Source organism: Pogona vitticeps, chromosome 5, assembly GCF_051106095.1.
Source record: "Pogona vitticeps strain Pit_001003342236 chromosome 5, PviZW2.1, whole genome shotgun sequence".
NCBI lineage: Eukaryota > Metazoa > Chordata > Lepidosauria > Squamata > Agamidae > Pogona > Pogona vitticeps.
The window spans coordinates 170,149,572-170,167,222 of record NC_135787.1 but is presented as its reverse complement, the minus strand read 5'-3'; the positions used below and the strand labels follow the sequence as shown (position 1 = coordinate 170,167,222).

General features: G+C 38.8%; 1 protein-coding gene across 2 annotated transcripts in view; it reads left to right on the top strand.

Annotated features, from left to right (window-relative positions):
- Positions 1–506: 506 nt before the first annotated feature.
- CRY1 (cryptochrome circadian regulator 1) overlaps positions 507–17,651 on the top strand; it is a 39,438-nt gene continuing 22,293 nt past the window's right edge. Inside the window, exons 1-2 of one of the 2 annotated variants that reach the window (XM_020803654.3) lie at positions 507–888; positions 16,244–16,352. In XM_020803654.3, coding sequence (XP_020659313.2) covers positions 731–888; positions 16,244–16,352 — 267 coding nt within the window. In that variant the 5' untranslated portion in view covers positions 507–730. Of the gene's footprint in view, positions 889–10,350; positions 10,445–16,243; positions 16,353–17,651 lie in introns of those variants that run through there. The other variant, XM_078376204.1, reaches the window with a different exon arrangement.

Sequence of the window (17,651 nt, the reverse complement as noted above, 5' to 3'; positions counted from 1 at the left end):
TGTCGTTACAGTATAAATATATATATATATTTTGAGCTTTGACCACTCGGGAGCTGCAGCTTCCGTTCTCGTAAGACAGTAAACACATTTCATAAACGTGAGGCACCAGCGGTCACCGGGGGAGGCGATGGCCAATGAGGGAGAAGGGGCGGTGCTTTGGCGGCCCTCGTCGGTCGGGAGAGAGCGGCGCCGAGGAGTCACCGGGCGGGCGGCGTTGCGCTGGGAGCGGAGAAGCGAAAGGGGGGGGTGCGCGCGCGTGCTGGACCGCAACCGTCACCCGGGCGGCACGAGCTGGCTTGCTCTTCTTCGTAAGGCGAACTTTTGTGAGGCTTCCTTCTCTCCCCCCCCCGCCTCCCCATTTGCGTGGCGGCGCTCGTGGCTGAGGAAAAGAAGAGGGGATGCGTTTCCTGCCGGCGGCTCTCGCCACTGCTGCTGCTGCTTCCTCCACTGCCGCGGCCGCCGCCTCTACCGGGTCTTAGTACCGGAGGCCCCTCACGGGCCTCTTCCGCACCCCACTTTACCCCACTCTCCATCCCATCCCGAGGGGGCTTCCCCTCAACGGCGGGCCTCGGCTCGGCATGAGCCGTGACGCCGACTTCGTTTATTCTTGAACGGGCGGACGACGTTCTTCAGCCTCCCGGCCTCTCCTCCCACTTTCTCCCGCGCAACTCTCCGCCACCTGGCGAGTGGGAGTGACTGGTTCCCCCTGCCCCCCCCCCCCACTTTGAAGATGGGGGTAAACGCCGTGCACTGGTTCCGCAAGGGGCTTCGACTCCACGATAACCCGGCGTTGAGAGAGGTGATCCAAGGCGCTGACACCGTGCGTTGCGTCTACATTCTCGACCCCTGGTTCGCGGGCTCTTCCAACGTGGGGATCAACCGGTGGAGGTGAGCGGGTACCAAAGATGCGACCCTTTTATTTAGCCAATCGTTTGTAAATCCCTATTGAAAGGGTTGGTAGGGCGTCTGCGCAAGCGCACTGGCTGGTGGTTATACAATGCTGAGGCAGGTACTATGTAACACTCTGAGAACTTACCCGACTACACTAGCGGTTAGAGTAGCGAAGGAGAATGCATTTTGGTCATTTCTTGCCGTTTTCCTATGGGTGGCCTGTTCTGCTTTCTTAATTATTCTGAGACTGCGATTTTATGCACAACTATTTTGGAGCAAGCCCTGGTAAATTCAGCAGAGTTTGTTGCGGAAGAGCTGAGTCTATGATTGAATTGTAATGGGCTGTAGACGTTTTTCTTGGTGCCTGTAGAAGGGATGAGGGGTAACTGAAAGACATATATGAAGAATTCTTCTTTACAGTGATGGTGCTGCATTGTGGAAAGCTTCATGTTCTGTTCTAGCCAATTCAGTGAAAACAGATTTGTGCCTTTGAGTTCAAGAGGGACAAACTATGTCTGCCAAATATCTTACAGCTGATTCTTAATGTATTGTTGAGCTTTAACAATGTGATTTTGTCTCTTGACTTTAAAATTGCTGCCCAAGCAAAAGGCAAAGGTCTGCAGAAGACCATCTGTGTCATATGCATATCACTCCAGGGTCATTTCTTCTATCTTCTGATGCAAAGAAGTTCTGAGATCTCAGAAAAACACTGATAGTTAACATAGACATTATTGAGTTAGATGGATCAATGGACTAGTTCAGTATATGCTAGTTTCCTATGTTGTTGTTGTTTAGTCATTAAGTTGTGTCCGACTCTTCATGACCATGGGCCACAGCACGTCAGGCCCTCCTGTCTTCCACTGCCTCCTGGAGTTGGGCCAAATTCGTAGCTTCAGTGACACTGCCCAACCACCTCGTGCTCTGTCATCCCCTTCTCCTCTTGCCTTCACACTTTCCCAACATCAGGGTCTTTTCCACAGAGTCTTCTCTTCTCATGAGTTGGCCAAAGTATTGGAGCCTCAGCTTCAGTATCTGTCCTTCCAGTGAGCACTCAGGGTTGATTTCCTTTAGGATTTCCTTTAGGTTTGTTCTCTTTGCAGTCCAGGGGACTCTCAAGAGTCAGCGCCACAGTTCTAAATGTATAGTTTCCTATACATTCTTATATATTCTTAAGGCAAATAGAAGGGTCTTTGTATAGCTTGGCAAATGTAACAGAGAATTGTCCATCTCACCAGTAAGGAATGTGGGTCTGTCCCCCCAGAATTTTCTGACTTGTCAGGTTCAGTGCCAGTGAAGAAAGTTTGCCATTCAGAGTTAAAGACTATCTGTTTCCAGCCAGGAATTGCTAAAGTATCCTATGAATGTGGTTCACATTCCATTCACAGATGAAGGAATAATTGGAGCACAGCTGGTCACTCCTTTTTTGGAGTAGAGCTGTCTGATAACAGCAGCAGTGACCACCTGGTGAGAACAGAGGAGATCTCTTCTAGTTCCCCTATCTTAAATTGTGCAGTCTTTTGTGTGATTGGTAGCAATTTCCTGACAATGGCAGCTAGCAGATCTTGGTCCTATTTGTATCTGGACTTGACCTATATTCATTCATTTAGTATCAATTTGCCTTAGTCTTAGAAGTGAGGATTTCTACAAAGAGTATTGGAGTCTTGGGAAAAAATGTACAGTAATTAAAGTAGATGATGGGTGGAGATGCTCTGTTATACATTGAGAAATGAAGCAAATAAGATGTATTTGTAAATACATGTTATACCTGTGAATGAGTTTATCTACGTTGTCCTACTGACATGCTATGCATAGTTGTTAGCCAGGCTCGTGAGGTAGCATTAGTGACCTCCTTTCTCTTGGCCCTCCTGTTTGTGTTATAGTGCCCATAATAAACAAGCTTTAAAATTGTTTCAGGATTATCACTGTATTTTTGTCTTGTATTTCTTGTAACTAACAAGAAGAACTCTTAAGGAAAATATGAGTTCAGTATCAGCAGGTCCTGCCTGTTTTCAGGTTTTAATACACTGTTGTGTAAGTCTACCATAAATCTTGTACTGTATTACAGTCTAGGTTTTGTTGGAAGCTATTAAAATCAATCAGTTCTGTTTTGCTGTAGAAAAGTATAAATACAGAAAATAATTCCAAGGTGCATGAAATGAATACCCTGCTGGCATTTAACTTATTGAAGGGCTGTGAGCACAGTTGGAAATTTGAGAACTGTTGTTTGCACCATGATAGAATGATTGCCATGAAGTTCAATTAGTATAAAAGACGTGCTGGCTGAAATCCTGTTGCTTAGCATAGTAAGCTGCACTAGAGTATGCCCACTGAATCAGTGGGAATTTGGTGAGTCAACTTCTCTGTTGGTTCAAATGGGCTTACTGTAGTTATTATTTACTATGCTAAGCAATAGGATTTCAGCTACTTTGGCCAGGGAACAGAGTATAGGACAGGTTCCTATTGAACACTGACAAGTTACCCATTTCTTACTTACAGAACTTCCTGTCTCAGTGGATATTGTCAGTTCCTCCTGCTGGCAGCTCACACATATACCCTATTAAAACAAATAAAACAGTTTTTGCCAAATCTGATAAACCCTCTCCCAAAGCCCCATTTTTTCTTCTTAGCTTTCTCTAATCTTACTGAGCAGCATCATGTCCTTTTTCCCCTCCATTTTTTTTAAAAAAACATTTAGCTGAGAATACAAAGCACTGTGTTCTAGTCCCCCTCATTTCCTTTTCCAAGAAATTGTGTAGTAAAGGAAGGTGGCTGTGTGGTTGAAAGCTGCACATGGATATTTAACTCTTACAAATTAGGAAGACCAGAGTCCATGTTTGGAAGGGGCCATGGAAAGGTTTCTAAGAACTTGAGTTCCGTTACTAATATGCACGATCTGTTACTAATATTGTTTTCATACAGTGACAATTATGAGTCTAGGGAGTTTGTGCTTGCCCCTGTATGCTGAATGGGTACCAATTTGGATGGCTTGTTGTCACTGCTTCAGGTGTTCTTGGATTTATGATTTTTGTTGTGATTCGACTCATTTCTAGGATTGTTACAATACACTTCTAATATTGAAACTTTTAACTTGGCCATAGTCGTAGGTTAAAATGCATTGCTAGGAATGATAGCCACAATCCTGTTCAGATACTTATTTATTTATTTATTTATTTAACTTATATGTATACTTGTGTGTAAAATGTTAAATCATAAAAGAGGATTGCACTATTCGACGGTATGTCTCTTGTGCAGTGGACATTGTTCCATATGGTGTAAACTACTTACGCAAATATCATCGCACAAACAAATGTTTCAGTATACTCTGGTCACAGTATTTCGTGCTAGTAAAATACCTAATTCTCAAAAAGTGACTCAGTAAGTCAGAAACAGTTAAGTATTATGAAGAGTCTCATTTTAGATGAGATTTATGGGCTAGAAGTTTGATTCTTAAAAATGTTGGCATTGTTATGCCTCTGGTGGCCTTCTCAGGTGGCCTTGAAGGCTACATAAAGACATTTTATCCCTGATGTTATTCTAAGGGGATATCAGTATTTCTCTTCCTTTTGAAAGTCACAGTTGGGCAATACTTTTTGGTCCGAATAAAAATATTGCCTAAGGGTGGGTTTGGAATTTTTTTTGATTACTGCAGTTCCTTTCACTTTTTGTTATCCCTTTGAGTGGTCTTTTTGTGGTCCTGTGATAACTCTGTTTTAATCCAGTTTCTTAAGTGAATGCATAGCGATAGGTAAAATCTTTTCTTTCACACAGAGCTTATACATACATAGTGACACACAGGACCTGGGAAAAGTTGTAAATGTTCTGAAACATTGGTGAACAAGGACCGATTGTCATCAGAATCTAGATACAGTGGTGCCTCACAAGACAATGTTAATTCGTTCCGCGAAAATCGCTATCTTGCGAAAACATCGTCTTGCAAAACGCAGTTCCCCATTGGAATGTATTGAAATCTATTTAATGTGTTCCAATGGGGGAAAACCATCTTGCGACGCATCAGTCTAAAAGCGTAGACCAAAACGTCATCTTGCGAAAGTCATCCATAGAAAACATCGTCTTGCGAAGCACAACAGAGATCGCAAAAACCCATCGTCTTGAGGATTAATCGTCCCACAAGGCAATTGTCTTGCGAGGCACCACTGTATACGTTAACCTCAGAACCTAAATTCTAGTTGTTTGCCTAAAATCACCTGGGTTGTTTTTATTTGTTCATTAAAGCATTTTAATTGTTTTTGTACTACTGTTGTTGCTCTTGGATGAATAAAATAAGTCTTCACTGCAAAGTGGCTGCCCTGTGAACTTCTGTGGAGACCCTGTTCCACAACAAGTATGCCAACCTGCATGTAGAGTTACTTGTTAGCACTATTCTCCTATCTGTGCTTTCCAGTGCACATGAAGCTAGCCCCTCAAAGAGAAATTTAAATATTAAATGTAATTATGATGTGCCATCAAATCAGTTCTGACTAATAGCAACGCTTTCCAGGATCTTCTAGATATAGAAACATACAGACATATGGTAACATCTGGCTCTGCAGCCTAATACCTAACTTACTGAGCTGTCCAGCCAACACTTAAGTATATATAGAAGGATGCAATTTTTCGAGTAAATTAGTCCAAGTCCCATCTGACTTTTATAGCAGCAGTGGCAAGACCCAACATGACCATGCTGCTTTGCTTTGTATCACCTTAGTTTAACTGTTTACAACTAAATCCTAAAATCTGAGTGCAAGCCAATATTCACAGAACAGTAAATTGAATAGACATATGCTTCTTATTCTTCACAAGGATATCTGATCTCTTAGTAGATAAATTATTGTCTCTAAGTACTAAGTGTGTCTGTGTTGTAGACAGTACAACTTACATTAATTCTCTGTGTCTTATGTGAAGAATAGTACAGTTTCTTGCATGTTGATAGTTCATTTACAGTGTTTATAATTGCCCTAGGCTAGAGTTTTCAGCATCAGTTGCAAGGTAATTATTTGCTTCAAATTGGCATTAACAGTGCAGGGAGGCCCTGAATTCTAATTAAACTATGCAGTGAACCGGTGCTTCAGGCAAATAGTAGTTGGCTTTAGACAAATGTCAAGAAAGGGATGATCATAATAATAATTAGTTAGAAGCAGTACTGTAGTGTAACTTTGCATCTGAGGTCTGCAGAATTATGCATACATACAGGTGAAACAATACTAAAAGGCATTTCGTTAAGAAAAATTAGAAACAATCATGATGCTATTGCACCTTTGTATACTACTGTCTGAGTCCTTTAGGAAGCATACTATGTAGTAAACAGTTCTAAGTCAGTCATTTTTGTGATAGTTTCCCCATACTTGGGTACCCTCCAGGTCAGTTGGAAGACATATATTCTCATGGCTGGTGGCCTTGTTTGTTGGGTAGGATGCAAGTTGCAGTCCAACACACAATCCTGTTTTAGAATGTTCTGTCTGCATTACCAGTTTCATATGTAGTGATTACATTTGAAGCAGCTCTTTAAACTGGAAAGTTCTGACATTTTATAGCATGTTAAAAGATTGCAGAGTTTACCTTTGTACAGTACTGTTATTTTTGAATGTTACACAGTGAATGCAAGTAAAATGCAAGAGCCCTGGTATCATTCTAGAATATATTTCTGATTTCTTTTCTGTTGCTTTTTGATATCTTCTCTTTGGTGGATTTCTGATTCAGTTCTTAATATATTTCTTTCCTTCATAGGTATTTTAGCAGAGTAGACGTACTTGTGGAAAAGCATAATTAGGTGATGTCCAAAACTGTAAGAAAACCTATGCAGGCTGGTCTAATCTTTGTGCTTTTTAGGTTATTGTAAGATGTGTGTTGGTTTCTGTAAGATTAGCAATATGCAATGCCTCCTCCAATTGATTATTTATTTATTCATTCATTCATTCATTCAATTTATTCAATTTATACACCACCCATCTAGACAGAAGTCTACTCTGGGCAGCTAACAATAAAACATAAAAATAAAAACAAAATAATAAAATAGATTATAAATTGACTTGATAGTTGCAGACTGTAATTTGCAGTAAATTGGTGGGGAAAGTTTTTTTTTCCAGAGTTTTTTTAATGGTTAGTCTGGCTTTTTTATTTTATGTGCCAGTCTATTAGCCAAATTAAAATCGTATTTATATAAATCATACATAAATTTATGTAAATCATATAAAATTATCTCAGCATTGCACAGATGCTAAAATATAAACTAGTCATTGCCCGCAGGCCCGTAATCTAATAAAAGTGGTAGCAGCAGGAGATGGAAAACAAGCAAAGAAGAAAGCATCATGGGAACACTTGTGCTTTTGCTGGTCAATGGATAGTGTTAGGCTAGGTTTCTCTTTGCTTGCTGCAATGCTCTTGCTGTGATGCTCTTCTTAGCCTTCCTGAGGCTTTTAGGTTTACTTGCTAGTGGCAGAGAGAACCTCGCATTAGCACTGCAGTGACAAACTATCTGGCAGTGTGAGCAGTGTTCTTTCTGTTGATGTGGAAGAAATCTAGTAAAGGGCTGCCAATGTCAGGTCAGAGAGTCTGATGCCCATGAGTTCCCCAATAGTTCTAGAGAACTTTATAGATCTCTAGGGAAATTCAGAAGCCTGTTTTCCTTACAGCTGGCATTTATCCCATTTAGGGTTAATTCTGGAATGAAAACAGATGAACATGTCCACTTATATAAGTATTCATCTGGGTATCAAGGTGTAAGTCTTTTCATTGTCGCAATAATTCCAGGAAAATTATCCTGTCTAATTCTACAACTTATTTATCTGCATTGCTTCTTTGTTCTGTATGCACAGAAATACTTCACAGTTGATGAAAACATCCAAAAGTCTTATAGCTATGGAAAAACTGTAGGTATGAATGCTTAAAAATATATATTACAACTAAATTGTGAATTTCGTTGTATGTGTATATACTTACAATGACAATAAAGTATTATTATTAAACTTAAATTTCAGGCAAATATTTATGTAATATTTCAATCCAAAATACAGGAGTATAAAAAAATACAATACCAAAACAATGTTTTAATTACATTCCAAAAATACTAGAGCTTGTAGCCTAAAAAGGTACAGTAAATTGAAAAAACAGAGAGTACTTCGTAAAAGAAAGTTTAAATTAAAGAAAATGACTTTCTTAGCCTTTAAGCATAGTATTAAAGCTCACACAGAAAATTATTCTAAATGCTCATCCAACCAAGCTACAGTAGTTTGAATCTATGGAGGAAAATCCATGTTGCCTTGTCTTCTGCCACTGCTGCATGATGCTGCTCTTTGAAGTCTGTGTTGCTTGTATCTGGAGTGCGGGGGCATGGCTTCTTGCGATGTTGTATGCATGTGTGTCCTTTCTTCCTGTATTTATATTTCTCAGATGTTTACATTTCCCTTCAAAATTTAAACAATTGACAATTGCAAGATCTGTAAATTACAGGGACTAGATCACAGAAAAGGTATAATGGAAATTTCTGTTGCTTTTCCAAGTCTTGCAAAGTAGAATTCCTGTAAATCTACTACATGTGCACATGTGTGTGTTATGCACCATCAAGTCCCAGTAGAGTTTCAGTGTATGAGCTGCTTTGTTAGTGCCACTGTCGATGAGTTTCCATGGTTGAGGAGGGGATTTGAACCCAGCTCTACTTAGCCTTAGTATGTCACTCTACCCCAGCGATTCTCAACCTTTTTTGTGCGTGACCACCATATATGCAATAGGAAAGAAATATAGGCTGAATCAGGATTGTATAAGTCACATAACAAACCTTAGAAGGTGGTGTATGAAGGGTTGTTTCCAGTCTGTGGTCCCCTTCAAATGTACCAGGGATCCCCAGGAGGGTGTATGCCCCTTGTGAATGACTGCTCTACCCATTCTACCACACCAGCTCTCTTGCCACTATAGTAGTGGAGCAATAGCACAGCAGTGAAGATGCAGGTTGTCATTTCCTGAACTCTAGATCTTAGTGAGCAAAGAACTTGATCCTTTTTACTATTGAGACGTGTATGTGTGTGTTTCTACGTGCATATGCCAAAGCTCATAAGTGTGCAACTATGTGTAGTTCTGAATGCATCCTCTAAGCCATTGGTTCCCAAACTGGGGTAACCAAGGTGTTCTAGGACTGCAGCTCCCAGAACCCCAGCCAGCACAGCTAGTGGTGAAGGCTTCTGGTAGTTGCAGTCCATGAATATCTGGTTTATTCAAGATTGAAAGTCACTGCTGGAGGCCAAAAATGTGTATTCCTCCTCCAAATTGATGTGTTCATGGAAATTTTAATTTTAAGAAATCATGAATGTAGCTTTTATGTGTATGTTTGTATGGCATTCAAATATAAGTCTACATTCAGCTGTTTTAGGTGGCATTTTTAGTTTGATTAAAACTGAAACTTTTTTAAATATAACATTTACCTCCCCAGGATTTAGCAATGGGAAGTGTTCTGTTGCTTCTTGCTGTTTGTGTCCCAAATTACACCTGTATTCCCACCATACTTGTTCAGCTGCATTTTGTGCCCTATTGACAAATGTACATGCTCATCTAGAGATGAGTAGTTTTTCTGGCTGTGGTGCTTTGATTGAACAGAAATATGCAATATTCCTGCAAGACAGATGCTGTGTTCAGGAAAGTTATTCTGTTTGGACATAACAGATGAGTTTATGTTATATACTGTTCTAGTGATTCTGTGAAACTGCCTTTTGGAAGGTATGAATAGGACCCACAAGTTTGGATTGAAAGGGATATACTACCGGATTGAAATTGAACAGACCTTCCTCATTAGCACTGGAAAAGGAAACTATATCTAGATTTAATGTAATTAGTTGGAGTTTATTCCTTAAGACTTACTAGAAAAATTAATGGATACAGTAAAAAGAAAGCACCCCCACCCCACATACACAATTCTCTTAAATGGAATTCATTACATATACAGTATATGTGAACTTTCAGTATTAACATATAAATCATGTGTAGCCAGGCTTAAAGATATTTCTGAGCAAAATCAAAGAATTTATAGAATTCAAACTCTTGTTCATCTAATTTCTTTTCTCCTGGCGCATTGATCATTTATGCCTTAAAAAGGAGGGAATGTAATATGTTTCTCTAGTTTGCATTAACATAATAAATATTATGCTATGGATGATCTTATGTTCGGCAAATGGATGAATGCTGGGCTGAATGGTTTCCTTGTCCTGTGTTCTGCTGTAGCATAATCAGAGTTTTAATCATTGTAATTTTGGGGAAATAGTGTAAGATATTTCATTGCGATGCCATTTTGTAATGTTAGCTGAAAGGTCTGATTTATTTGCAGCTGTCAGTGGGCATGATCTCTGTAAAAGGTTGCAGTGATGAACTTGAAATACTAGTTATGAAACGGTGTTGTAGCATGATCTTTAAAGTAGGTCATTGGACTACTCCCCCTCACAAACAGCCTGCTGGTTGCTAGAGCAACGACCTATTTAAGAAACCACTTCTGTTGATTCATATTGAAACAATCCTTTAGAATTCATATAAGGAAATGGTTAAGAGCAATACACAGACAGAGCTAATAGTACAGGTTTGTTAAACAGGGGTGTTCCCCTTTAATTCCACCCAAAATAAATCTGTTGGGGGCTTCTAAAATAAATATGTGTATATATTTGTTGATGTTTTGCCATTCATGGTTCTTCTGTCTTGGGCTTGTTCTGTCTACTTGCAATCTTTATTAAAAAAACCCTATCTTTCAACATCAATGTTTTTTCCTCAACAGCACAGGTCAGACTGTTCCCAATTTGGTTTGTGACCAACATATTCTTCCCGTCAGTTGGTAAAAATTATCATTACTGTATTAAAATAGATGCAAGGAGCAATAGACAACAATTTTATAGATAATAATTTCCTGATTTATGAAGTTGAGTGCTGATATAAAAACAAAAAAATCTCCAATATATCAAAGATATGGGTTCCTTTCCTTTCATTTGATTCTATCCTAAGAAATAGAATGTGGACGATGGGTATTTGCTCAGTGTGAGCGAGGGAGATTCTTAGCCAGATCTGACTCTGGGTTTCAGACAGTTTGCTATGTTTGGATTAGCAACTGTGACCATCAAGGTTTTATTTTTTCTCCCTACAACACAATTGCAAATAAATGTTCAGGGATGTTTGAAGAGGTGGCACATATTGAGTCATTGCTACTTTCCTCTCTTAGACTGTGAAATGGGAGAAACATCAGCCTTGTCACAGAACATGACTGGTTTTAAAGTGCAATGGCTCAGATCATTATGTATTTTGTGATGTTGTTGATAGAAATATGTCTGTTGCTTGCAGAGTGGTTAAAAATGAATGTTTTATTTAAATCAGATTTTTTAAAAAAAATTAAGTCAGATTTTTTTTGAAAAAAATTGGACTTTGTTTGATAAATGCTTTCTGAGGGGAAATTGTAGTTTTCTCTTCAAAATACTTTGTGGCCCAAAGGGTTTTCATCATGAAATAAGAACTTTTAATTATGTATCATGTAATGGTTAAATGTTTTGTAAATGAATTCCTCTAATTCATTCTTTAGGATCACAATGTCATGCTGTCCCAAAGGTTTCTGTAAGATTGCTTTGGGTGATTTTTCTATCCAGGAGATACTATCACAGATGCTTTGTTTCGTAATTCTCAAAACTGAATTTATGTCTGCAGCGATTATATGCCTCTTTTGAAAGCAAAAATAAGTTTAAAATAAATAAATATGTAAAGTTGCAAAAGATATCTCAAATTTATTATTCCTCTGTAACTCTATATACCAAGAATCAGCCCCTCATCTCAAGTGCTAAGTTTCAAGAAGTTCCATTTATAGGAGATTATATGGGGTGGAATAGATCTAGATGTTGTTGTTGTTTAGACATTAAGTCGTGTCCTACTCTTCGTGTCCCCATGGACCAGAGCACACCAGGCCCTCCTGTCTTCCACTGCTCCTGGAGTTTGGTCAAATTCATGCTAGTAGCTTCAATGACACTGTCCAACCATCTCATCTTCTGTTGTCCCCTTTTCTTCTTGCCTTCACAGTTTTCCAACATCAGGGTCTTTTCCAGGGAGTCTTCTCTTCTCATGAGATAGCCAAAGTATTGGAGCCTCAGGTTCAGGATCTGTCCTTCCAGTGAGCACTCAGGATTGAGTGCTCACTGGAACCCCTTCACAGATTGCTGCCTTGTCGTGGCGAAGGGGCTTGAGTAATTCAGAGAAGCTATGGGCTATGCCGTGCAGGGATACCCAAGACAGACAGCTGATAGTGGAGAGTTCTGACTAAACGCGATCTACCTGGAGCAGGAACTGGCAAGCCACTCCAGTATCTTTGCCAAGAAAACTCCATGAACAGAAACAAAACCTTAAAGATCTAGATAAGGATATATTTAGTGCTAAGTGTAGGGAGATATGGACAGGCAAATGGGAGTGGAACTCTTTTAGCAGAATCCTTCATTCTTGATATTTGTGAGTGTAGTTTAAGATTTACCATATTCTCCCTTGAAGAGAAAACCTATAATAGCAACAGACCATAAAAGAGACCCAATTTAGGAATATTTTAATGAAGTTCCTCTACCTTATGGGCAAGACATGCATGTGTTCAAATTGCATAGTGGCCGCCAAAAGATCTACAATCATTAATTTTCTGATATAACTGGAAAACAAACTTGAAAATTCTGAAAATGAAACCTTCAGCTTGATTGTAAATACTAAGATGATATCAGGAAGGAAGAATGAATGAACCTTTATATAGAAAACGATGATTTAAATTGAATCTTACTGACTAGTGATTTAAACTAACAACTGCAAACCAAGGATTGTTGTCTTTTCATTTGAGAGGAGAATGTTGAAAACTTCTTTTGCAATTGGCAACAAGCCATAGTGTCCCATTTTTTGGATGTAAATAGAGACTAACCTGCTTGAAATATCTAAGGCAGGTCTTAAACTATGGCTTTCATACATCACTTGGGGAGCCTGTTTTCTCCTCAGCTTAGTGTTGTGCCTGAATTTGGCCTATGTAACACAAAGATGATATGTTTGAAATGGAATCTTCCAGTGTTTATTTACAAGATGGGGAATAGGGAAGCAGAGCTCATTTTAGATCTCTGAAAGGAGATGCTGTTCTTGGATAAATTGTTTTCATATTGTACTGCTAGCAACATCAGATAGCTACCTGACATTGATCTTTAGACTGCCATTTCAGTGTCAGGATTTAAGAAGACAACGTGCCAGAGAGCTTCAAATAAGCACAGATCATGCTTTAAAAAAATGATGTGGTAGGTTTATTAAGTATTATGAGTGAAAACCAAATTTTCCTGTTGTGATGATTAAGCAAAGGCAAATAATTTTTAAAGAAATTGGTCTTGTGGAGGAATATACTTGGAAGACTACAGTGCCTTCTGTTGCATAGTGTTTTTTAAAATGCACATAGAAAAAAAGAAACCCTCTTAATATGCAAAGAGTTATCAACAGTTGATTTCATTTTAGGTCTCCAGTAGATTGTTGACTGTGCCATTTTAGTTCCCACTCCTATAGGTAGATAAAAACAAGATACACTTGTGTAATTTTTGTCTTGTTTCTTTTTTTGTGGTCTATATTAATATTAAAATTGAGTTTTTGTAAATTGGATATACATATGTGGAACTCCCCCAACCCAATCTGTATCCAGCTGTTGGCCAAATCAGATTGGGATCAACCTTCCATGTGCCTTTTAAGAGACATTCTATCCTGCTCCATCTGGAGGTCCTGTCATTATCTGTCTGTCTCTGGTTTTCCATCCCCTCCCCATGCAAACTCCCCCCCCCCCAAATTACAAATGGACACTGCATCAAAACTGGGGGGGGGGGAGAAGAAAATACTCCAATTATCTGAAATGAAATATTTTCATTGCACTGTTCAGGTAAAAGAAGGTATCTTTACTGGACATTTGTAGTAGCTAATGTACCCTCTAATTTTCAGCTCCACTAGACAGTGCTTCGCTTCTTTCTCATGACGTTGCCCCATGCGGCTCGGTTCCCCATGCACAGGGTACCATCATGACCAGAACTAAAGGGGCTGAAAACTATTGCTGTGCAGTAGAGGAGAAAAGCTGCATGGAGGGAGGTAGTCGTGCATGCACATGCCTTAGAGGGAATCTTAGTAGTAGCACATAAAATTCAATACTTCCCATGAATTATTGTATCAGAAAATATCAACTAAACACATATAATACCACAATATAATACCAGGACTTGCTTTGATAGAAGGCTTGAGAGTATGTGAATAGGTATTGGAAGGCGTGAAGTATACAAAGCATTTAAATCCTGTCTGAGCTTTAAAATTGAAAGAGTATATGCCATTGGTCCCAATAATGAGTGATTAATATCACTAGAATAATATGCATTGGTCTGAGTTTGCTGACGTCTTTGGCAGCATTGTGTAGACTGTTGCTTACATTATTGGTTTACCATTTTAAAAAATTCTCTGTCTACTAGGGATGTGAAGAATTTTGAAAAATTACTTATTCTCAGAGAGAAAGGCTATCTCAACATACCTGTTTTTAAATCATACAAGTTGCAAGGGTTTTCTGTTCCAGCTTGAGAACAAGATAAAGAATAGAAGGGGCAGACTTCCAAAGATCTGCATTATATATATGCAGCTCCTCTTTTTCCATTTGTGTATCAAAGCATTTGTAGTCAAGAAGCACTGAAAGCTAGTTGCACAAAAAAGCAAAAATATATTCATTCTAAAGGGTCCTGGGCTATAAAGAGTCCCTAGAACTACATACAGTCTGGAAGGCCACATGTAACACACACTCCGTCACATTTGGTTCCCTCCTGCTATAGTGTGTAAGAACGCCACCTTTCTCATAATATGGATCATCCCAGGGTTTAGTAATACTACTTTATATAAAAGAAAGAGTGTTAAATAGTTGTGGATACCTGGACATTTTGTCTCTTTCTTTGTTCGTATTAGAATGTTGCACAATTCAAAATTATGGGTGTAAATGAACTATTGATAAAATTAAAAACAAATTAAAATGTTAAGATCATTAGACTACTTCAGTAACATTATCTTGGCCATTTGGTAGATCTTCTTTTGAACACATGGTGGGACAGAAATTGCACACATACCGTAAGTGCTGCATTGATTGAAGTAATTAATTTGTTGTTGTTTAGTCGTCAAGTCATGTCCGACTCTTCGTGACCCCATGGACCAGAGCATACCAGGCCCTCCTGTCTTCCACTGCCTCCTGGAGTTTGCTCAAATTCATATTGGTAACTTCGATGACACTGTCCAACCATCTCATCCTCTCTCGTCCCCTTCTCCTCTTGCCTTCACACTTTCCCAACATCGGGCTTTTCCAGGGAGTCTTCTCTTCTCATGAGATGGCCAAAGTATTGGAGCCTCAGCTTCAGGATTTGTCCTTCCAGACAGACCATCCAATGGTTTCCAATGGAGAAAATTCAAAAAATCATCATAAATTAACGAAGTGTCAGAACAACACCAAAATCAGTTTGCATAGGTTTCAGGAGGTGGACTAACCATTGCAATCATTTAAAACAGCGTCCAAACATTGTAAGACACTTTTACAGGAGCGAAAAAGGACTTCACAAAGGCATTGAAATGTATTGAGTCGGCTTCAATACATTCCAATGAAGGAAACATTGTTTCACACAGCGATGTTTCCTATGGGGATTTTCACTGAACGATGGCAATCCGTTCCAATTGGAACGGATTAACCAGTTTTCAATGCATTCCTATGTGAAATGGTGTTTCACACAACGTTGATTTTTTTGGAACCAATTAACATCGTTGTGTGAGGCACCACTGTAGTTAGAACATGTGCATTGTGTATTATTACATAATAATCCATTGGTTGAAATCCTGTTATACTGTTAGGCAAACAATGCAGCTTGGAAGCAAATTGCCATGAGTTAAGACATATCTGCAGAAATAATTCCTTGCATAATAAGCCATGCAGCTTGATATACAACTAATTTGTGTCTAAAATGTATCCTATTTGCATAATGGTACAACAAGCATTGAGCTATTATTGCGTAAAGTTCCAGGTTCATTTGGATAGCCTCAAGCAAGCTGTTTTCTTTGCACACTACACTTTTTGACCAGAAGCAGGCTACTTCAGTAGCAGTTTGGGACTAGCATTATTGTCCTCTCTTTTGCAGTGATGCAAGGATTAATGAGAATTGCAGCAAGTGCTGTGGGCACTTAGGAGAAATGCTGTGTAAGCATTTGAATGTATGCTGTTTACAGAAAAGCAGTATTTAGAACTTACGTGATTGATCATGATTGTTCTTTGTTCATCAACCCTTGAACTTGAAGGAAATCTTACAAAAATAACAGTTTCTATCTTGTTTTTTCTTTGTTACAGGTTTCTGCTTCAATGTCTTGAAGACTTGGATGCAAACTTAAGAAAATTAAATTCTCGTTTGTTTGTGATTCGAGGACAGCCGGCAGATGTGTTTCCTAGGCTTTTTAAGGTAAATTCTGATACTCCACTCAATTTAATTGTAGGAACCCATTTTCCATTGTTTCTGTAGAATTTGTTGAAGTTGATTAGTTTTATTGTGGAAAGAGCCTGTTATAATGTATCAATGTGTTCACCCTCACTTTGGAGAGCTCTTGAGTAACCTGTGATTTGAGGAATTTTCTGGACTGCAATAGAATTTGCTGGTTTGTATTTTATTCAAACAGATGAACCACTTCAGTTTGTGGTCTTCAGTTGACCTGACTCTTATAACTAAACTTGGATAACAGTACACACATTCCAGGAATGTATGTATCAAGACATGGAGAATTATAATAAAAACCAATATTCAAATAGCTTTCTTTTTAATGTTTTGCTTTCACTGCAGTGCAGATATATACATTGTTTAAATTTTGAAGTGCAGATATTGGCTTAACCCAATGCTAAACCTTCCTCAAGTAGATATGTTGAAATGAATGGGATTTTTAATCACTAGCTTTTATCCCATTTATTTCAGTGGTGCTGCTATAGGTAGGGCTAATTTTGGATTTAGCCCATTAAGATGCATGTAAAAGCAGAAACCCAATGCTTTGGTAACTGTGCATATTTCTGAGAATCCATTCTTTTCTGTCTTCTGTTCTTTTCTCTCTGCTTTTTGTGCTATTAACCAAAGCTTCATATCTTCACAGAAACTCTTAAATTTAAATTTTCAAGCAAGGTAGCTGTATTAGTCAGTTGCAGCAAAAACAACAAGTACTGTGGTATCTTTAAAACTAGTAAGTTTAATGTGGTATAAACCTTTGGAGAATGCACCCTGTTCTGTGAAAGCATACGCTAGATATGTTTAGTGTTAAAGATGTCACAGGTTAAATGAGGGTGAAGCATATACAAACAGACTTCTGAAAGAGAGAAAAACCTACTTACATTCAACCATGGTCCCATGAACCGATCTCCTCCAGGAGGGGGAATGATGAATGAGAGTCTGCAGTGTGGAATTCCATACAGGTTCTTGGTACAAGAGCATAAGAGATGTGTATAATTTTAATTCTCATTCCAGGTCCCTTACTGTGTTTGAATTCATCTATCCATCTATCTAAAGTTCATGTATCTAGCACCAGTTGGAAGGGAAAGAGAGAAGGCTTGGAATGTGCTTGCCACAGCATTCCAGTGCTTTTGAGACAGCATTTTAATCCAACATACATTGCTCTTTAAACCAGTTCTGTTTCTTGTCAGGTTTCATCTGTATTCATAAAAGAAATGAGATCTACAGATTCTTCTTCAGCTTGCCCCAGCTCTTTTTACAATGAAAGAA